Here is a 24,126-nt window from a genome sequence, read left to right on the forward strand (position 1 = left end):
ATGTCAGATATCCAACCTACAGAACTATAGGATAATAAATTTGTATTGTGTAAACCACCAATTATGGCGATTTGTTATAGCAACCCATACATGGACCAACAGGGAAAGGCTGCCTCAAAGATAAGCAATCTGTCTTCAGAGAGAGTCATCGAGAAGCTGTTAGAGATGATACGAAAAGCAATTCTGTAATGAATGGCCGGGAATCCACAGTGATAGCACTATGACTTCTTTGAATCTCATGATTCTACAACTGAAGTAAGGGTCATTAAATTGAAGGCAGTGGAATGAAATGGAGTAGAATATTACATTCAGAGAACCTCTGTCTCTTTCAGATTTCCAAGTCACTTGGTCCTCAGGTGGTTCAATCATTACTTCATCCCAAAGTTCAAGAGGTCATTTCTAGTTACGGGTCCACCCATTATGAAAAGGATTTATAATTACGTAGGTTGCTGCTAGATACTGGTATAGCTTTTATGGTGGTGTTTTCTGGAACATTTGGGGGACAGGTATTCTTAGGGACATTAACCTGAAGTGCATTTCCACCACTATGTCCAAATTCTACTCCCATCCCCAGTAATGGATCCAAATTTAGTGGAAAACTCCACAAAATTTGAAGATATTCGATTTTAGATGGAGTGAAAACTCTAAAGGAGGTTGGAGAACCAGGTTTATAAATGGTTAATAACTGCACAGAAGGAGAAAGCAGGGGAAGGAGGTATTTACATAGGCTGCTGGTCTCTAATATACACTGTCTATTTGTAAGCTAAGTTATTTTGGTTACATCCTTCTGGAGAAACCAAACTAGAGCAAATTCATAATCAACATAATCATCAAATTTTATTTGTGGATCCACAGGAGAAGCAAGTTATCAACCCAGGATATAAATACAAGACAATCATCTATGGAGCTTTTTTAAGATACAGATTCTAAACTCTGCCTTTATAGATTATGATTCAGTAGGTCTAGGCTAGTATCAAGATTTCTAAGAACACTTTCAGGAAGCTTCACAGATATATCTTATCCACAGCCTGAGCTGCATACTTACTAACCCCTATGCCCACCAAGAGTATATTTTCCAGCCCCTCTTTTTTTGCTAGCAAATATAAATGAGAAGACCTATGATCCTGTCCAGTTCATCCAGCACCATCCATTCTCTTTCATTAATGATCCTCATGAGTTAAAAACTCATATAAGTAACGATTTGGGCACCTCAGTCCCTCTGGATCCCCCAACTCTCATCTTGACGTTGATTTGATTTGTACTCGGAGGATTTGTCTCCCTTTAATTCTCTGTAATTTCACAAGTTAAACTGTCTTTCCTTGAGTTACTTGTCTCTTTAAGGACTCATTTGTCCAGAGGGAAAAATGAAATAGAAAGAAACAAAAAGCCCATATGCTTACCAAGAAGACAATGTTGGTATTTTGATAGAGAGCTCGGGCCACACAGATTCTTTGCCTCTGACCCCCACTCAAGTTGATGCCCTAGAGAAGAAATATCCATAAACATCCACCTTTTATATTAGTAGATGATCTGTTGATTAAAAAATTCCCTTTAAAATACAAATTTCTCTAAAAGAATCTTAAATTAATGGTCATTTATTAATTAAACTGTGATAACATTAGTAAGATAAAATGCAAGCTGTTTAGTGGTCAATACTTGAATTATATTAAGGTAATTTCTGACTGACAACATTAATCCTCTTTTCACTCTGATAGAGAACTCTGCTGTACCAAAGCATTAATAACCATAAACCAAGGTGAGTGCTGAAGATGCAAGTAATCCCCAAATTGTTTCTAGTTTCATGCATTGTGTCTGTAGTATACTGAACATATGCCTTTTAAACTCGATATTACAAGTTTTTTCAACAGAACTACACAGCAATATGCTTTTACAATCAAGTACTGATTATAAAAATTTGAAAAACTAATATTTATTGAGCATTTAGTATGCACCAGGCTGATGTGAATGGCTTTCCATTCCTTATTTCTATTATTCGTCAGAGCAATTTCCCCAGTGTAGGCATTATTCCCCACGGGGAAATGAAGACTCAAAGAAGTCCAGGTCATGTCTTAAGCACTCTACTAGGTTACAATAAAGAACAGCCATGAATAACACAGACTACAGAGTTGGACCAATCCCACCTGCACCAATGACTCTGACTGGGCAAGTTCCTTAACCTTTCTCAGCCTTGGTCTTCTTGGCTGCAATACACTGATAACAAAACACCCATATAACAGATTTGCTGTAGAAGTAAATAATACACATAAAGCCTGTTGCCCAGTACTTGCCACCTATAAGAGTCAAAAATTTTAGCCAGCATTGTTATAAATGATTACGTACAGGTATAAATATTTTTCAGCTGGTCATAGAACGGTATGATGCCAACGTAAAACCTGTTTACACAAAGAAAAAAGAACCCTTTAACAGGAACAAATGGATGTTGACAAGAGTGGAAGAAGTTGTCGGAAGCAATCTCAGTTTCCAAACCAATTTAAAGTAAACTCCAAGTAAGTAAAAATACATTTGATCAAAGTCAGGGACTGCTTCCCTTCCCTTGAGAACTCTCAAGCAGCTAGCAAAATGTGAAGTGTATGCTGGTTAGTCAACAAATACCTAAGAGACGTGGCATTAAGAACTCCTGTGCTCATGTTCCCAGAACTTGTCACTAGGAAAACACATAATTCCAGAGCTCTCAGATTTTCTCATGCTCCACGGAAAGTTAAAGACAACCAGAAGACTCTTCTAGATTTGTGTTCATTGTCTAATTAAACTACACATAGCTTACCCTCTCTCCGATTTCAGTTTGGTCTCCGAATGGTAGTAAGTCAATATCCGGCTGAAGAGAACAGGCATCTGTGACAGCTTTGTACCTTTGGGAGAAAATATTTTGAGTTTTTAGATCACTATTAACATACTGCCCACAAACTAAGTCCCAGGTCCAATGCCTTGGAAGCTGAAATAAAACACTTATTGAACAATTTAGTATATACTAGCCTCTACACTAGGCTTGTAGATACAAAGATAAATAGATATTTGTTCCCACTTTTATAAAACTATTAACAAGCATCTACTGTATAGCAGAGGGAACTATATTCAATGTCTTGTAATAACGTATAATGGAAAAGAATCTGAAAAAGAATAGATATAAATAAGTACAACTAAATCACTTTGCTGTATACCTGAAACTAACAAAACATTGTAAATTATACTTCAGTGAAAAAAGTGGTTAAATTTTTTAAAAAATACTATTAAATGGAGCAGAATATTGACATAGAAACATATAATAAAAATGTACCTTGTTAGGTACTGAATATAGATGGGTAGGTATAAAGTGCTCCTAGAATACACAGGAAGACATGACCGACTGCTCTGAGAAATTAGTGACGTCTTTGAGAGGGGGCGAGTTGTAAGGTGTATCCAGAAAGATGAGCTGTAATTTGCCAGGAATGAAAATGAAGGAAGGGAGGCTTAAGGAACTGCACGAAGGTGAACAAGTTCACGGTGCATGTGAGGGATAAGAGGAGGCTCACTGGGGCTAAAGCATGGGTTACAGGTGGGGAATCTGTGTCCACAATCATGATGCTGAAGGGAGGAGAAAACGGAAGAAGATGAGGACTGATGTACTCAAGTTGACCTAAGGCTGGATCTGGAAATTGGACAGACTGGAAATACAGGGAAGCATGGGCACTGGGAGTGCTAGGGAAAATATCAATGGTTTCATTTTCTCAAACACCTGGTCTTAAAATATTCAAGTCATTCTTGATTCTTCCCTTTTCTTCCCCCTGCTCTTATTTTGTCCATTCTTATTCTAGAATGCTTTTCTGTCAACCATCTCTTCTTCTTCCATTTCTACAGTCACTGCCAAGTGCAGGCAACAAACACAGCATGCCTGGGTCATTATCCCATCAAACTTCTAAATGTCTTTTTGCTCCTAATACAGATTCATCCCACATAAATCTCTTATGACGCTGCCAGAGCACATTCACTTTGTCAGTCCCCTTTCTAACACTTGCTGTGCCTCCCGAGAATGTCAGATTTATATCCGGCTGGCTTTTAAGGCACTTGACTGTCTCATCTCAGCCTTCCTTTACAATCTAGTTTGCTGCCATCAATACACACAGATCCCTTTCTGTTTGGTTTGTTCCCAGGCCCCAAACAATCCCATGTAATTTGAGTTTTTCCTCCCACACTTTCCTCTCCCTTCCCCCTTCCTCATGCCTCTCCCCAGACCTAATTTTCCTTACCTTTCAGAACCCAGCTCAGGGTCTTAGGACACTCCCTACCCCTCATGCAGGTGGCTTAAGGAAAGGATCTTGCCTTTGTACACTCGAGCGAGTGTTTAAAAGATGATTGAAAGAGGACGTATTCTGGCTGCTCCGAGTAACCAGACCCCTCAGATCCCGTATTCCTTTTCTTCTGTCCACGGTTAACCCTTCTTCTGCTCCTTACTGAGATTTTTCTTCTGTTTACCAACAACCTCAGCACCATGCCCGCCTCCTCCCCACACATACACACACACTTCGGTTTCGGCTGTTTATTTCTGGTGTACAAATTCTTCTCAATAATTGTATAGGATGGGCTGAAACTTCCAACGAGGCTTCTCTTACAAGAGTTGACTTAATAGACCAGGTGATGAGGACGGATGCAGGGGCAAACAGAGAAGAAAGGAAGTCCCGATACAAAGACTCCAGAACCAGGGGATAAGGGTGGGGGAATAAATTGGGAGACTGGGATTGACATATACACTCTACTATATGTAAAATAGATAACTAATAAGAACCTGCTCTATAGCACAGGGAACTCTACTCAATACTCTGTAATGGCCTATGTGGGAAAAGAATCTAAAAAACAGTGGATATATGTATATGTATAACTGGTTCACTTTGCTGTACACGTGAAACTAACACAACATTGTAAATCAACTATAATCCCATAAAAATTTAAAACAAAAAGGCTCCAGAAACCGTGAACCAAAGATAGGGATTAGAAATAGCTGCTCATTTGAGTTCTAAATTTTATACATTCAAAATTACCTCTGTTTGTTGAAAGGACTTCCAAAGGTAATATTTTCTTCCACTGTAGCATTTAATAGCCAAGGCTTTTGAGCTGCGTAAGCCACAGAATACCTGTTCCTACTGGAAAATGGAAAAGAAAAACAAAACACAGCAAGGGTGCTGTGCTGAATCTTTATTTTAGTACAACAAAGAAAAATGAAAGTTGATAAAATATCTCAAAGACAGAAATGGGGAACTTCTAAAAGAGAACATTTTAACAACCATCAACCTTATTAATTAATGGTTAAATAGTCCACTAAATTAAAGGGATGAGAACTTAATTAAAACAACACACAAGGTGCAAACTTTATTTTGGTATGCTAAAGAAGTATTTTATGGTATGAACTATTAATTAAAATGTTATTTTTTAAAATGACTATAATTTTAAAAATAATTTAAAGATAAATAGCAATTAACTCTAATAGCCACAGATATTTCACTTTATATTAAAAGCATTTTACATAACTCTGAATTTTATATGAATATCTTTTAAAAGATGTGAATTAATACTGTAATTATAGTATGTGTTTGTGGCTTAACAGCATGAACATATTTTAAAATAATAGATAATATTAATAGATAATATAAATATTTCAAAACAAAGAGTGATCTTGAGGAGTCCATTTCAATAACGAAACTACATATTTCAATACATATTGAAATAGTTTATTTTTAAAAAATGATAGCCTCCTCCCTGTCCCCCATTTTTTTGGCTTGCAAATTCTACCAGATGTCTATACATCAGATTTTAATTTGCAGTAATTAGGAAAATGCATGTGAGTTGAAGATACAGAAGATGATGAGATTGGGGTAGGGAAGGGGTCAGCTTAAAATTCACACTTCCACAGTTAGTTTATGGTCTGTAAGTACTAATTAAGGAATTAAGGTTAAAAAAGAATAAAGTTAAGAAAAAAAGTAGTTAGAAATGCTCAGTGATCATCCTGAAACATTATGTCTTAGGAGTTTAGAAGGCATGATAATATATAGTATGCTAGCAGTCTCTTAGAAAACCATCTGTGTGGTAAAACAGTGGTTCCCAACCTCTGGCATGTCTGTTTCCCCCTCCCTGCCCCGGGTCCTTTAAGGTTTTTTTTTGTTTTTAATGGATGAAGCACTTGACTCTCCAGCTCCAGCTTAGAAGCAGATCCCATCACATTTTAACTCATAAACAATATACGTATTAATTCTTATGCAATTTTATCTTATGAAATCCCAAATCCAATTCGCTAAGAACATTTGAGTTTCAGCCAAAGTTGAGACCCATGTGACTCATGGAGAAGGTAACAGTTGACACAATGGGCCATTTTGTTTGGCAAATTAATTCTTTTAGCAGCCTCCACATGTTGGGAACTACTGCTACTGGAAATATTGCTAGCGCATTTTAATAAATGACTTTGTACATTATCAGAATGAATAAAATGACTAGGAGTAAGAGATGGAATATCAGGTAAAGTCTGAGGAAGGAAGTTACGCAGATAAAAATAGAAATAATACCTTCTGGTTGCTTCAAAAGAAGGTTCAGATTCATTTACACTGCAAGTGTGGCAAACAATGTTCATTAATTATGAAATATAAATATAGAATGAATGAGTGTACATATCAGGTAAAAGATAAACATTGAACATATAAAATAGCTACATTTCCCAAATAGTTTTTGATATTAGTCCCAAAGACAAACCAGATAAATGACCGTCTTCTTTCACATCTTCATCAGTGAAGAAATAATTACTTAGTAAGCTTCCAAAAGAAGGACAGCGCTGTTCTCTTTCATATATAATTTGGGTTCATACAATGGACATGTTCTAGCCCCAACTCTGCTCCAACTACCTGTGTAGATTTAGGTAAACTTTGCAGAACAGTTTCCTAGTTTATACAAGAATTTGATGTTTCCAAGAGCTCCCTACCTTTAATATTTGAATTTAATCTATCTAAATTCCTAATCAGTTACCCTAAGGCATAACAAGAAATACTTTTTGCTCTCTAAACTTGAAGGGTTTAGACACAGCCTGGCCCTTAAGGAACTGGTAAGAAAGACAGACATGCACAATGCATGGTCACACTGTAACATTTTGGTATAATTAATTACTGATTGATATTATTTATGTAAAACAAGGTGTTCGGCTAATTAAATTTAGTTATATCTATTTCATTGGGGAAAAAACACCCGAGGACCTACTTTTTTATTATTCTATATTTTAATATTTTAGTTGAACTCCATCATTCTGAATTCAAAAACCACACACATAATTAAAGTCTACAAGAACTCCAAGAATGGATCCTATTTCACTTTGGAAAGCATCATATGCTTTTGTGGAGAAAATGTACCTAAGTACATCATTACTTGGTGATGTTTGGCTTAGTGTTTCTAATGATAAGATTTTCACAACTGCACGTTTCTGATGACATCATGGGGTGGTTAATAGAGGTATGGAAAAACAATCTCAGACTGAAACTTCCCTCTCAATAATGATTATTCTCTGATTTAAGTTGCTCATAAAAATAATGAAATGCACAATTTCCCAAGTGATATTTTCCACACAATATGCTTTAGATGCCAAAAAATTTGGATTTTATTTTATTTTTTTTAGTGGTAAAAAAACCAATAAATGAACTCAGTGGTTTTATTTAATCTGAGGAAGAGAGCAAACAGATGAGGAAGAGCAGGTGTATGGCAGAAATTAATGAATTAATTTTCCTATTGGCCATCCAGGTGGAAATGCCCATCAGACACTTGAAAATGTCAGCCCGAACTGGAGATATGAATTTGGAAGTCACCAATTTTTTTCAATTACTATTGATTAACTCCAACTATATGTATTTAGTATCAATTGAAAAATATTTATTGATCACCCCCTAGTGCCAAAATACTAGAGATACAGTAAACAAAGAAAAGTCATTCCTTCTTTCATGTTGCTTTCTGTTTGATGGGAGTGTGACAAGGGAATAAACACCATGATAGGTGAAGCAAAAGGTGATATTAGAGCACAGACGAAGGACACCCAATCCACCTTTGGCAAACCAGAGTAAATAGAGGAGTTGATACCAGAGGGATAAAAGTGGGCTAGATGGAGAAAAGGTGAAGAATATTTCAGACCAAACAAAATACATATTGGATGACCTTAAAGTATCCTGGTCATACAAGGAGCTGATATAAATTTATCATTTCTGAAATGTGGGTGTCAATGGTGAGAGAAGAAAAGTATGAATTTTAAAAACAAGTGGTGAACAGCCATAGAGAAGGGGCTCATAAACCGTTTTACAGAGTTTGAACTTTTCCACAGAGCCACAGAAAACACTAAAAGGATTTAAACAAGAAAGAGATAACACGTTCAGTTTAGAAATATCACTCCAGTTGCAGAAAGTAACAAATAAATGGGAGGGAGCAAGATGGGAGGTAATACAGAGAGCCCTGAAGGCTGTCAGATACTGGAGATGAGAACGCAGTGCCCTGACTTTGGGTGATGGTGAATGAATGAAGAGAAGTGGACACGTTCATTCAAAGATATCTAGGATTGTGTGATTGACAAGATGGGAAGGGATGGAAGAGAGGAAGGAGTGACAGACAGGGGACACAGATGAGGAAACGTATATGGTGAGGGAAGATATAAAATTTAGAATCAGACACATTCAGTTTGAGATACCTAAGGGATGTCAGAATGACCATGGCCAGAAAGCAGAATTTGAAGCTCAGGAGAGAGATCTGGTAAACAAATGAAGCCTTTGGGATGATTTTCCCTCATAATATATGCCTTAGATCCCAAGGACTTTGGATTCCTTCCTTTACTAGTGAAAAGCCAATAAATGACTTCAACAATGCTATCACAACGAAGTGAACAAAGAAGCAGGAGCAGATAGAGGAAACTAATATCATGGGAAGCTATGTGATGGCCCAGCAAGTATACATAGAGGCAGAAAAGAAGGGGACAAAGACGGAACCTTGAAAAACATCACTATTTAACAAATGGCCAAGGAAGAGACATCTGCAGAGGGGATTGAGAGGAGCAGGCAAGAGTTCTAAGAGGAAAACTTGACTGTGAGTTTCACTGGAAACTAAGCAAGGAAACCTTTTGAAGAAGAAAGGTATGGGCAACAACGTCAAGTGGACAGGAGGTCAAAGGGGGAAGGGGAGGGTGGGACGAATTGGGAGACTAGGAATGACACACATACACTACCGTGCGTAAAATAGATAGCTAGTGGGAACCTGCTGTATAGCACAGGCAGCTCAGCTTTGGTGCTCTGTGACGACCTAGATGGGTGGGATGGTGGGGATGGGAAGGAGGTCCAAGAGGGAGGGGATATAGGTGTACATATAGCTGATTCACTTTGTTGTACAGCAGAAACTAACACAACATTGTAAAGCAATTATACTCCAATAAAAAATAAATACTTTTTTTTAAAGTGCACAGTGAATTTAATAACTAGGATGGCACTGATGGACTGGATAAGAATAGTTTCAGTGGAGTGGCAGAGGTAGACATGAGACTGCAGTAGACTGAGGCGAGAGGAGAATAAAAGGAACTGGAGGGAAAGAGGAAAGACTTTTATTAATTTATTTAAAATATTTATTTATTTTAGCTGCACCAGGTCTTAGTTGGGGCATGCAGATTCTTAGTTGCTGCATGCGTGCGGGAACTAGTTCCCCAACCAGGGATTGAACCTGGGCCCACTGCATTGGGAGCATGGAGTCTTACCCACTGGACCACGAGGGAAGTCCCAGGAAAGGCCTTTTTATCTACAAAACGAAGGTGAGAGAGTGGTAGTTGAAAGGGGCTGTGGGCTGAGATTAGAAAGATAATAGGGATGGAGATGGAAAGAGAGAGAGAAAGAGAGAGAGAGAGACAGAGAGAGAGAGAGAGAGACAGAGAGAGAGGAGAAGAGTCCTGTGTGTCTACAAAGAGAAATGGAAAGAGCCCAGGTCTGGGTTAGATATGAAGTAGATGAAAAGCAAAAGACAACATGCTTGGCTTGAGGGTGTCTCAGTCTAGGAAGGAGACCAGCCCACATTATTTATTTGAACAAACTGCAGAGGGACCAGAAGAGAAGGTACATTTCAGTCCACCTGGGAAATTAGAGAAGATTTTGTCAAAGACACATCAGAGTTGACACCAGAAAAAAAGAGTGAGGCCACCAACCTGGGAGAGGGCATTACAGAGGAGGTATGTGTATTTGAAAACTACCTGCAGTCCAGTGTTACTGGAACACAATGGAAAGGGTGGGTGGAATGGCAGGATGAGAATTTAAGAAGTTAGATAGGGACCACATTGGGAAAGGCCCTTTTATGCAAAGGTGTCTAGAATATTTCTTCTACGCTTTGGCCAGTCAAGAAAAGAATTATAAGCAAGAAGAAAGTAATTAGATTTTCATGTCAAAAGGTGAATCTCACAACAGTGTAAAGAAAGGTGAGGGAGTGAGTAGTTCACAAATGCGATTAAGTACCTGAACCAGGAAAATTAAAATAGATACAAAAATGGAAGAACAGACATAAGGAAAGTGATTGGTTGGATTTTGCAGGCGATAGAGAAAGAAGGATCTAGGTTGAATCCTTGACCTCTGACTTGGGCTCCTACCAACTGATTTCAAGGGGTGAGAACACAACCCTTCCAGGATACAGGCGGAGAAGCAGGTTTTGAAAACATGAGCTCAGTTTGGATGTGTTCAATTTGGAGCTTGTATAAGGCTTTTTGGAGGAGCTATTAGGTTTTCAGAAGAAGCTTCTTGGCCAGAAATGTACACTGGTGTGTCATTAGTACTTAGAGAGAAAACTGAAGTCAAAGATATAAATAAAGGAAGGGGATCCTACAGTAGACTGTATATTCTTCCTCACCTTCCATCCCCACTCGTACTGCAGCTCCTTACGGTTTAACTCATTAATTTTGGCTTATTCTTAAAATCTAAGTTCAAGGATCATTCATGTATGCCTCCCCCCTAAAAAAACCTTGTTGATCCCACAAACTCAACTCAGGTCACCTATGATTTGTTCTTATAAAACCCTGTACTTTTTCTTCCTGATATTTAAAAAATTTAACCAAATAATTTTGAAACTACTTTCTTACTTCCTCATGGCCTTTCCGGCTGAACACTACGCTTCATGAGAATAGGGGGCTGGTTTCCCTTGTTCAGTTATCTACCCCCAACAATGAATACAATGATATGCATGTTACAGGTGTCCAATACACATTTTAAACAAATGAATAAGTAAAAGTATCATGGAAACCAAGAAAGGAGTTGGTTTCAGGGAGTCATCCGTGGTGAACACTTTCAAAAGCTATGGAGAAGTTAAGCATGATTGAGAACAAATTATGACAACTGAGCATTTAGGCAGTCATGACGAGAACAAGGAGGTCAAGCGTGGGTAGATTCTTCTTTTAAAAGGAGAAATGCTCCCGTTGTTTATGAGATAGGAAAGACCTTTTTTAAAAACGGAGGATCATGGGAATTCCCTGGTGGTCCAGTAGTTAAGACTTCACCTTCCAATGCAGTGGGTGAGGGTTCGATCCTTGGTCGGGGAGCTAAGATCCCACATGCCTTGTGGCCAAAACACCAAAACATAAAACAGAAGCAATACTGTAACAAATTCAATAAAGACTTTAAAAATGGTCCACATCAAAAAAATCTTTAAAAATAAACTAAAATAAAATGGAGGATCATGGAATGAGGAGGGCAAGAAATTAAAGACTTCTATCAGAAAGAAGGGTTAATTCATGTAGTAACGTCATGCAAAAGGCAAAACAGCATATGGAGGATCTTCACTTCTGAAGTCCTCCCCTTGCAGGATTTAGATATATTTTCCTTTAAGAGTAGAAGTTAAATCACATATACTAGTTTCAGAGGAAGAAAGAAAAGGTAGATATAGATCCATTTGTAGGTAGTCATTTCCCATGAACAAATTAAAAAATTATTCTCTTTCATTTTCCATGAGTAACGTAGCCCTTAACTTCTAGAGACCACCTCTCCAAACTTTTCACTTAACGATATGTTTAATCAAATTCAACTGAGGAAGTTTATTTTCTTCTCTTCCTAAATAAATAAATAAATCGAGTTGGCTCCGAATTCCAACATCAGATCTTATCTGATTACATGAAAATCACCGGTTCCATGTCTGTAGACTCATCGTCCACCATTCGATGTGGCAGTGAACAGTGATGAAGGCAAGCGAGAAAGCGAGGAGGTCAAATGGAAAATCCCCTTCTGGACAATGGCATCCAATTTCACTTCCACATGCAGGGTTTTGTGTGTATTTTCCTTCAAGAGTAAAAGTTAAACTTGGTATTCTAGCAACTTCCAAGTTCATGGTTGGTACCTTACGGAATGGGAAAGAGTGACTTTTGCAAGCTTAAATCAGGAACAATATTTGGAAGAAGGGGAGCTAGATGTGGGTGCAAATATGCTATATATCATGTCTGATCCAGGAAAGCTGACTCACGTTATCACCCCTTCATGTCAGGCAACATCACATGAAAAGGAGTAACTCCTCAATTCGCCAGTCCTAGAGTAACTCAGCCACTGTTATAAAGCCAATTAGCAAATTAGCACCAAGACATTAGCAAATAGAACATCATGACAGATGGGGTCTGACAGAATGGCTGATGGCATGGGCAAGGTGGAAGAAAAAGAAAGGGAAACCAAAGATAAATGATGGCTATGTCTCACATGATTACCACAATTATTACACATTCTGGACTCCCTCATTGGAACGGTCCATCAGGTAAAGAGTTTTATTTAGTCCTAGTTCCTAAGATGTCAGTAGGAATTATTATTTATCATGACAATTAGGAAAGGACAACTTCAGTCAGGCAGGACATTTGCTTTTCAACAAATGCAGAGCACATCCAGATGCAGGGGCAAGAACCCTGGCATTCTGACAAGTTTGGAGAATTTTTCAGTCCCTCCCTCATCTCTCTCTCCTTTCTCTTCTGGGGCTACTGCATGTCAGACTAGGTCAAACATAGTAATTGCCAAGGAGGCATCTATGTATAAATGTCTTTGTGTACCAAGTTCTATCCATGTAGGTTTATCCTGGATGAGCAACAGCGCCTTCTCTCCCGCCCAAAGTAAATATTTCTTGCTGCACCAGGACAGAGTACTCTATAGGACTTTGGTCCTGCCATCTATGAGGACACATTTAAAAATAAAATTCATGCAACCAGAGATACGTGCAGTGATGAAAGAATGACAGCAAGGCACTTGGTGCTTTACCATAACATTTAGTTTATTGCTTTGCTTTATTTTGTTTTGAGCTTTAAAAATTCGGCAAACAATCCAGTCTGCTGCGGTAAAGTACTTCTTTGCATTTACACACCATCAATCTATCAATATTGGTAATTTCTAAATTAGCTTTATTCTAATAACGTTTATATGCCTTTCCTTATTGGACTAGGCACAATTTTTTTTTCCAGGATGAAAATTCATTGCAAATAACTCTTTTAAAAGGGTCAGTATTCTCTGAACATTCCTGATTTGAAAATACGTTTTATCAGATATTAAGGATACCATGGAAAAAAATTAAGTAGTTCTCGTAAATAAAGAAAAATAAAACTTCTGTTAGCTTATCTAATCTCTTAAGGGGTTAGTTTTTAATTTGTGTGTGTGTCAGACAAACCCAAATATTTTTTGAAGAAAATTTCAGTCCTTTCTGCCATGAAGAGATGGGATTATTGTCTATTAAGGCAAGTATTCATAAAGAGATGATTTTTAAATTATAGTGATTCTATAAATACTTAGAATTTTCTTAAATCCTTTCTCACATCTTCATTCTATTGGCTCTGACTTTAAGATATAACCTTTTCTTAGCTTTTTAAAAATTAGGATCCATGGGAGATATTTCTTTCTTATTTCTTTAAAAAAAAACCTTAAACTTTATTAAGTATATGTGTGTTTTTTATCTCTTGTTTCCCTCTTTGACTAGCTTTCATGAAGCTCAGAGTGGAATTTGGGACCCATGTGTTATAAACATGCAAGACCCCAATGCATGGATTTCTACCTATTAATTGCTCAGATTATTATTTAAACCTTATTTTCCTTCTTGATATCTTTATTTTTCAGGCTTTATTATAGTATGTTATATAAAATAATTCACAACTTTTATGAAATTAGATAGGATATAAATGGTATAAATTTGCTTAAGATATATATATATATATATATATATATATATATACCCATATATATATATCTTGCTTAGAAACTCAATAAATAAGTAGACTGTGTAAAATACTTTCCTAATTCCCATATCATTTATTTATCCACTAACAAAATGATAATGATTATTAGTGATAATATTGGGAGTCAATTTGGCCCAAGTGGAGCTAATCTTAAGTAATACTAGAGAAGACTAGATTTTAAGAACATTCTAGAGATATGAAAATAAAATCTCATGCTTTTTCTGTCACATTCTCTCATTCTTTCTCTCTGTTTTAATGCTAGTGAAACAAGGTAAAAACAAAACCCAAATAACTTCATTATAGCCGTACATGTCATACAATATAAGTTAATCCAGTAAAACCTGCTTCTCAAAGCCTGCATCCATCCAAGATGGCAGGTGATGGTGGCAGGGTACACACCACCTAGCATCTGACTTCAGGGAACAACAGGGACCCATCATGAAGCAAACTGCAGGGAACAGCTATTACCGAGCTCTCTACTGGGTAAGCACTAAACAGTTTCATGTCTACCACTCCAACAGGAATAAACTGTACCCTCAACATTTCTCAGCCTCCTTCTTTCACCAAGGATACCAAAAATAGGATTTATAGTTCTGCTGTTTCCAGCTCAAATTTCACATCCAAGCATCTCCGTCTCTTAATTGGAGTTTAAAATAGAGTCTATTCTAAAAATGCCTGTAAATAGTTTTTACTCATTCTTAAGAGATGCCTGTGTATGTAAACAGTAGATTAAGCCACAATGGAACTTACAATGATAAGAACTAAATGATATTAAAGGACATGTGTAGGTCTAGGGCAAGGTTTCCTCAGCACAACTGACATGTGGAGCCAGATAATTCTTTGTTGTGGGGAGGCGGTCCTGTGCGTTGTAGGATGTCTAGTAGCATTTCTGGCCTCCACTAACTAGATCGGTAGCAGCCCAATTCCCCTAGAATGACAACCAAAAATGTCTCTAGACATTGCCCAATGTCCACTAGGGACAAAATCACACCTGGTTGGGAACCACTGGTCTATAATCCAATATCTTAGATAAACTGTAAACAATTTCTCCATAAACTGCTAATGGGGGAGGGGGTCTACCAGGTAGATCAAACTAAAGAAATATGATTCATTCTTTATTACACAATTATATAATATTATGGTTCTGAGTCACTTTATTACTACAATGTGCTCTGAAGAACCCCAAACAACCATTCAAATATACAGAAGAAGCACCATGTCTTTGGGGTTGCACAACACACTAGTCTGACCCAGTCATGTCCCTAACTAGACACTTCTAGTGTCTAGTTTTAAGTTGGATGTGAAGAGAAAAGGCTGATTTCTCAGCCCCTTATGAAGAGTTTGGAAAAGATTATTCGATATTTCTTCTCTGAACACTGGACCACTAAAGCTCTGTGTGCACATATGCTTTATAAATAATGCAAGTTTTCCATAACTTCTTTGATTATGGGATGAATTTTTACGTTGTATTTCTTTGAGTGTTACCCATATAACTTTCAAAATCTATCTTTACAATCCCAATCTTACTTAAAAGCAACATACAAGTTTCTCTCTGATAAACCTCTGTAATAAATTGCTTTATAATTTTTAATTTACAACATTTAAAGTTTCCACTAATTTGATCTTTTTTTAAGCTATGCTTATTTCTGAGGGGTCCTCAGAGTCCTAACACGGAAATCTATTGCTCTAATTTCTTCCCTTGAGAGATCATCAGATGTATGACAGAGCAATAGAAACTAATTAAAAATACACATACTTGCTCCAGTGAACTTTTCCCTCTACTGTCTGCATCTCACCGAGGATGGCAAGGAGAAGAGAGGACTTCCCACATCCCACCTGGCCCACAATCATGGTTAACTGACCTACAGAAAAGAAACAAAGGATAATAACAGGATGAGATGGAATTCACTTAGTAAAATAAAATCAAAACATATTTAGAAAAGATTGATGTTTCACAATCAATGGGCCAGTTTTGGTCTCCAGCAATAAAGTATTCTAAACAGCTCCCTTCCCTGATACTAAGTTTTTTGGAAAATAGAAGAAAAATTAAAATCTATAGGTCTTGATTATTTTTAAAACTCTCAGAATAACTGACACTAGTAAAGAAAGCTGTGAAATACTTGCATAAGTCATCTAGATTATTGTTACCTTTATTATTCAATTCATTCAGGAGAAAAAGGCAATTTTGACTAAAATAGGTAATTGGGCTTAAAATGATTTGGGGGCTGTTCTTAAAATACTTTGATGTGCATGTATAATAGAAAAATCCCAACTACTGACCATGAGGTCAAGTCAAAAACCTAATTCTATTCAATTATCTAGACATTTTAAATAAAAATACTGGGTATTTATGTCTTAAATATCTTGAAAACTTCATCAGGTTTCCTCAGGGATAGAAAACTATTTTCTCATACATCCTTTCTTTAAATTCTTTCTTCAAAAAAATGAGAAATGAACTACTCCATTATTTAAATGCCACAAATCAGCAAATAAACTGAAAGCAATTCATTTGGATGGTAAATAACTTGTCCAAAGGTCCACACTCTGTAGTGTAAGGCAGGCAGGTCTTATAATTCCCAGTCATCCTCACAGTGATACAGGGGTTCACGAGCTTCATGGTGCAAATAAATATTAGTTATGTTTGTCTTGAAAAAGTCTTTCTCTCCTTTTGTTAGGCTCGGTTATGTTGGAAAACCATGGTCATGATAGTTAACAATTACAAACCCGAGTAACAAATGATTCTTACCTGTTGGAATTCGAATATTTATATTAGATAAGGTAGCTAAACCACTGCCCCATGAAAAGTACCCATTTGTGACCTAGAAAATAAGAATACAGAAATTAAGTTATAAAATTATGTAAATATGTGGTGTTAGAGAATTATTCCAATTAAAATAGATTTCTTTATAAAGCACTGTAAGACTTTCAACACAGTAGAACACACAGTGCTGAAATTCTAATTTAGAGTTATAACTGCTTAGAGGTATAAATGAAACACAAAAAGAACGGAAGTGAGAGGAGGGTCTTTGAATTAATGGTATTATGAAGAATGCTAAAAATTCCAACAATTTTCCCTGAAAATTTGGGATCATTTATATGTGAACATTCTTAAAAATCAATCACCCAAATATTTTCCAGTGTAACTGCTACACTGATGATTTTCACACTGCTGCAATTCCCAGAATCCTGTGATGCAAAGTAAAGAACAGAAATAACTACAAATTATTCCAACAAAATGACTCCACTAGCTAAGAAGGAAGGTTTTGTAATGAATAAGTTTCCTGAACTATGTGGATTTATCACTCTTCATTGATCTTAAAAGAAAAAGTAAAGGGGAGGAAGAAACAGCACAAAAATGAGGCAATACTGCTTGGTGGTATAAACCTCAACAACCAGCAAACAAACAAAAAGACCTTAGAGTCATCCAAAGCAATCTATTGTTTTAATATGTGTCAAGAAAACTTGATAGTTTTAACAGTTACAAAAATGGGAAACGAAAGAGGTATAACAGAACCCAAGGGTTGGAAGGGTGAACAGAGACAGATGAGGGGAGAGAAAGTGCCTGAAAAATTAGAGGAAACTAAAGTAAGGCTGCACTTTGCTCATAAATTAATATTTTCTTTCCAAACCCCAAGTGATGAAATTTCTAAGCTCATTTTTGTTCAGGAATTTTGCAGAATAGATTGGTAATATCTAAATTATAACTAAAAATATCCTTTAAAAGCTCTTAAAATGAACAACTAAAGAGTGCAAAAGTTACCTGAAAAGGCTAGATTATGTTTTTCCATGTAAGTTTTCTCTAGCGTGGAAAATGTATGGCATTTAATAATATCCATCACATAGATATGCATGAAATTAGTCCTGGAAGGAGGGCGGCCCGGAAGGGCTTAGTAACTAATCACTTTACAGATACCTGCTGAGCACCCAGTCAACGTGAAGTCCTGCGTTAGGACTGATGTGGGCTACAAAGAAGGTATAATGCATCCTCCCTGCTTCCCTGCTCAACTGAGCTTACAGTCAATTGAGTGGTAAACCAAGGCAAGAGAGTATGGGCTAAGTAACAAATAGAGGGGCAGACAGACGAAAGTGCAACAGTAGTTCATAAGGAAAATCATTTACATCTGAGATGAGTCAAAAAAAGAAAATATTTTGAAAAAGGAGGGCCTTTGAGCTAGTTTTGGAAACTATGCTGAATTTCAGCAAAGGTATTTCTGAGTAAAGAGTTACAGTGAGAACAGGTTCAGGATCAGAAAACCATGAAGCACGTTATGAGAAATAATGAATAAAGCTGGCTGGGGCAGAGGTTTAAGATACAGTGGCTAAGTGACAAAGGACGCTCAAAGAAAATCTAGTCTTCAAGGCTGAGAATCCCTCTTTCTCAGAGAAAGTGGAGAGCAGGCTAAACGAGGTGCAAATACAGATGGGCTGGGGAGAGGGTCAGCAGGGAACTGAGAGGCCCTCCATAACAACCTTTACGTTTTCAATGAACTGAAAGGGAAGGTTATCTGTAGAAACAGGAGGTGGCCAAAGGAGAGAGAGAACGAGGTGGGAGGAGATTGGTGACAGATGGAGAGCTACTGTAGGTGATGGAGAATCATGCTGAAGGGAGGCATGGGAAAGGACTGCCAAGAACCATAGAGAGTCAGCCGAGGGTGGAGGTAATGAAGCTCTGGCCATGCCAACTTGTACCATTAAGTCGTTTTCTCCACAGAACTTAGCACCCTGGGTACAGGAGCGCAGAAGGCATGGGGTTGAATGGCTACAGAAGGATGTGAAAGGGCTGGGAGAAAGAAGGGGCTCAAGTTACCGCAGGTTGCAATGAGGTTAAAAGCCAATGGTGGTGTAATGAATTGGGAGATTGGGATTGACATATATACACTAATATGTATAAAATGGATAACTAATAAGAACCTGCTGTATAAAAAAATAAATAAAATAAAAAATAATGTGGGGGAAAAAAAAGCCAATGCCAGTGAAGGTGAAGCCCTGAGGGAGCTGGAGGGTAGGGCTGTGATGTCGGTGACTGGCTGGTATAACAGAGGCTAAGATCTCAGAGGGGCTGTGCGTCTAAGAGGCGGCCAAGTGTGAGTGCAGGTGAGTTTGTGGAAATGGACGGGTGGTCGATTAAGGGGCTTGGGGGCTGGGGTACTAGATGGGCTGTGAACCTGGAAGTTTAAATCACATCCAGGTGTGGCACTTACTAAGGTAGAAAGCTGGACTCGGAAACAGGCACCTAAATCTTCAGTGAAGGTGGGTGAGTGATTATGAGGTCCTCTGATCACAGACGTGAGAAAGGTACAACATGCTACAGCTTCACAAGAGTGTGAGAGAGGAAAGATGTGGTTGGAAACCAGCAGGGAAGAACCAGAAGAATACAGTGTCACCTCCGGATTTGGTCCTACACAAAAGTATAAGAGTGAACAGAGCTCACTTGAGAGGGATGGAGGAGAGTCAAAGTGAATTCCTCCCGCTGTGATTTGCCCTTCCATTCCCTCCTCCCTTTTACAAAATCGTCTCACTTCTCCACCATAAGGGTTAAAATCCTGGCTTCCCAAACTAGCTGTTTGACCTTGGAAAATCAGCTAATATATAAATCTCCGCAAAGGTACATAAAAGGATAGGTACAAAGATGGTTATCACAGCATGGTTTGTGATGGAGGAAGGATGGAGGCCAACCCAGCAGCCATCACTAGGGGACAAGTAAAAGGCAGGAGTGCATACTATAGAATGCAGTGGTGCAGCTAGAAGGAGCAAACAATTTCAGGAAATTGAAAATATAAATGTTCATGACAATACTACATATTTCACAGGGATATGAGTGTATTTAAGTGCATATATTGAGCATATTATTGCTGGCACTGTAATGTTGGGAGGATGAGGGGATATAGATATAAGGATCAGGGATAAAGGGAAAGGATGAATTAAAATGTAAAGGCAGGAAAGAGACAATGCAAAAAGCCACCTACTGCACGATTCCATTCATATGAAATATCCAGCATAGGTTAATCCATAGAGACAGAAATCAGATTGGTGTTGGCAGGGGTAAGAGAAAGGGGGAAATGGGGAGTGACAGCTTAATGGGTACGGGGTTTCCTTTTGGGGTGATAAAAATATTTTGCGACTAGTAGATGGGATGGTTGTAAAACTTTGGGAATCTAAAGGCCACTGAATTGTTGACTTGAAAATGGTTAATTTTATGCTGTGTGAATTTCACCTCAATTGAAATAGTTTTTTGAAAATCTAAAGGCAGGACCTTCCACACACCATTGTCCATTCTCTCCTGCCAAAAATAAATAAAAATGCTGATTAAAATATAGTTTGTAAAAAAACCTCATTAAGGCAAGGAGTAAGGAAATGTCTAGTGAAAGTATAAGGAAAAGTACAAAAAGATATATACACTCCGGAGCACCTAAGCTTCTTTCCTTCCAAAAGGGCCAAGAATAGCTAAGATATTTTAGAAGAAAAAAAATAAGGTGTTAAGAACTTGTCCTAAAAAATGTCAGTGTTTATTAGAAAGCTATAATAATCACAACAGTGGAATACTGGACAGACAAATCAGAGAAAAATAAAGAAAGAAATCTATGTGACAAGACGGCACTAAAAGTCAGTGGGTACGGTGACTGATACACAGTGCCTGGACAACCCGACATCGTATAAAAAATTAAATCCGACCTTACCGACTTACTACTAAATGCAGTAAAATGACTATCACTAAATTCACTACTGCTAAACTTACAGCTAAAATTATTTATTAGTGATTTCCCTACTAAATCACAACCTTACTTCATACCAACCACAAAAATAGATTTTAGGTCAATTAAAGTACTAAAAGCAAAAGGTGTTGCTCCAGGGATTTTAAGAACTAATATTATCTTTATACCTTTTGGTAGAAGATTTCTTTCTTTTTTTTTTTTTTAAATTTTTGGCCATGCCACGTGGCAAGTGGGATCTTAGCTCCCCAACCAGGGATCAAACACATGCTCCCGACATTGGAAGTGAGGTCTTAACCAATGGATCACCAGGAAAGTCCCCAAAAACGTTTTCATAAAGGAGGCAAAAAGCAAAGCATTAGCCATGAAGGAAAAGTTCCATGCTAGATTACATTAAAATTAAGAATTTCTGATACCATAAAGAGAGTGAAAAGCCAAGCTATGGAGTGGGAAAAGAATTCCGTAACATATATAACTGCCAAAGTAGTACCCAGAATTTTTTTTAAACACGGGGAACAAATAACCTGGCAATTCACAAGAGGAGCTCCAAACCCAAATGGTCAATATATATAGGAAAAGGTGCTCAACCTCATTAGAAATCAGAAAATTACAAATAAAAACCACAGCAAGATACAACTGCACCTCCTCCCAACACACAACACACATTTTGGCAAAATATTGGCAGCGCTGGTGAAGAGGGAGACCAACTGGAATTCTCGATCACTATTTTTCTTTTTTATAAATTTATGTATTTTCTTTATTTTAAATTTTTGGCTGCATTGGATCGTCGTTGCTGCACGCAGGCTTTCTCTAGTTGTGGCAGGCGGGGGCTACTCTTCATTGCGGTGCATGGGCTTCTCATTGCGGTGGCTTCTCTTGTTGCGGAGCACAGGTTCTAGGCGAGCGGGCTTCAGTAGTTGTGGCACGCGGGCTCAGTAGTTGTGGCTTGCAGGCTTAGCTGCTCCATGGCATGTGGGATCTTCCGGGACCAGGGATCGAACCCCGTGTCCCCTGCGCTGGCAGGCGGATTCTCAACCACTGTGCCACTAGGGAAGTCCCTCAATCACTGTTAATGGAAGTGTAAAATGGCACAACCGCTTTAGAGAAAAGTTGGCCATTGTGAAGAAAAGTTGAGGATGTACAGCCTTATGACTCAGCAATTGTTCACAACAGCCTCAAAAAAAATAACCAAAAGTCCATCAAAAGTAAAACACATCAATAAATTCTGGTATATTCATACAATGAAATGATACACAGTGATGAGAATGAATGAATTACAGCTTCACATAGCAACATGGATGAATTATATCCACATAATGTTGAGCAGAAGCAACACACATACACGTACACGCACATATTCAAAACTTAAAAAGATAAAGCAGATTTTTAGGGAGGCATACATAGAAGGATGATCAAGGAAGTGATAACCACAAAAGTCAGGGTGGCGATTATATCTCGGGGGAGAGAGAGAGAGAGTGCAGCTAAAGTGTGTGCTGGGGGGACCTTCAGAGGAAGCTGATGATGTTCTTCACTTGGTAGTGGTTGCACAGGTATTTACTTTTTCATTTAACAGTGCATACATGTTGTATGTACTTTTCTGTAGATATGTTGTATTTCACAATAAAAAAGATTTCAAAAATACAAATGAGTAATAACCAATTTGGGAATTTCCACTATGAATAAACGGTGAATTTGAGCTTGAAGGGGTACTTGAAACTGCAGTGGCCATTCAGTGGAACAGCACACTCCAGGCCATTGATGAGCAGGGGTTTGTTGTTTTTTTGTGGGGTTTTTGGTGCATGAAGGGTCAATTCTGGGAAAAAATCATGATAACCTCCCTTTTTTCCATGAAAAATGAAAATAAATTGAATACGGCACACGGAAAAGATGTATTTTTAGGTTCCCACTACACTGAATAGAAAATGTCAATTAAAAAATACTATTTTTTTAGTCACTAATATATTGTTATTTTCTGGGCATATTTGAGAACTGGCAGCATAGAGGACCCTTTCTAGTCTCTCATTACTTACTTTTTCACAGCTTAGTTCACACCCTACTTGTACATTATAATTGTCTAGAGAACTACTAGAGATGTTTTCAAAAATGATGCCCAGGTTTATATATATATATATATTTATATATATATATATGTACACATACACACACATACATACACATATACATATATATATATATATATGTGATTCTAATGTACAGCCAAGATTAAGAATCACTACAGGACTTGCCTGGAGGCACAGTGGTTAAGAATCCACCTGCCAATGCAGGGGGCATGGGTTCGATCTCTGGTCCGGGAAGATCCCACATTCCGCGGAACAACTAAGAAGCACACGAGCCACAACTACTGAGCCTGGGCTCTAGAACCCGAGAGCCACAATTACTGAACCCACATGCTGCAACTACTGAAGGCCGCGTGCCTACAGCCTGTGCTCCGCCACAAGAAAAGCCACCGTAATGAGAAGCCCGTGCACCGCAACAGAGAGTAGTCCCCGCTCACCGCAACTAGAGAAAGCCCGTGCGCAGCAACGAAGACCCAACGCAGCCAAAAATAACTAACTAACTAAATAAATATTTAAAAATGAGTCACTACAGCTCTTTGAAATTCACAAGTGTTATACCTTATCCTCAAAACAACCATACTAAAATGGCATTCCCACCTCAAGAGGAGCAGACCATGGCTCAGAGAAGCAATTTGCCCAAATCACACATCAAATTAATGGCAAAGGGAAGGCTAGCATTAGCTTATTCCATCCAGTAACGCATTTGCTCCAGTTGCTAAAAGTTTATTGTGGGACAGGTATGGTGTCAGGCAATAAGGAGAGAGAGAGGAGGATTAAATGTGGTTCTTGGCTTTACTGTACCACTCACTGAGCATCCCTCACTCTGACTGGACAGGGCAGGGAGTGGGACAGCCCCAGCAGCCAATGCGGCTAGTCTTCTAAACAGCTAATTTCCAGGACTCTGTTGGCTATGATGTCCAGAGGCCCTTGACTGCTGCAGGCATCTGTTCTGGTTCCTGCATAACCCTGATGCCTTCCTGGGGCTGATCCCAACTCTCAGTCCTCAGCCTGTGTTCCTGTGGTGGCCTGTTCTATGAAGCACTCATGCTTGGGAACAGTACAAACGGCTGAGTTTCAATAACAAAAAACAAACAACCCTTTTGCATGTAGCTGTCCAGTTTTC

General features: G+C 38.1%; 1 protein-coding gene across 14 annotated transcripts in view; it reads right to left on the minus strand.

Moving 5' to 3' along the window:
* Positions 1-24,126, minus strand: part of ABCC9 (ATP binding cassette subfamily C member 9) — a 149,072-nt gene that overhangs the window by 69,130 nt on the left and 55,816 nt on the right. For 11 of the 14 annotated variants that reach the window (XM_082665444.1, XM_082665434.1, XM_082665432.1 and 8 more), the window contains 6 exons: positions 16,962-17,034; positions 15,972-16,077; positions 6,549-6,587; positions 5,034-5,135; positions 2,786-2,870; positions 1,401-1,481 (listed from right to left, as the gene is read on the minus strand). In XM_082665444.1, the coding sequence (XP_082521570.1) occupies positions 1,401-1,481; positions 2,786-2,870; positions 5,034-5,135; positions 6,549-6,587; positions 15,972-16,077; positions 16,962-17,034 (486 nt within the window). The remainder of the gene's footprint in view (positions 1-1,400; positions 1,482-2,785; positions 2,871-5,033; positions 5,136-6,548; positions 6,588-15,971; positions 16,078-16,961; positions 17,035-24,126) is intronic. The other 3 variants (XM_082665433.1, XM_082665437.1, XM_082665445.1) reach the window with 1 other exon arrangement.

The sequence above is a fragment of the Grampus griseus genome (assembly GCF_964374135.1).
Source record: "Grampus griseus genome assembly, chromosome: 11".
NCBI lineage: Eukaryota > Metazoa > Chordata > Mammalia > Artiodactyla > Delphinidae > Grampus > Grampus griseus.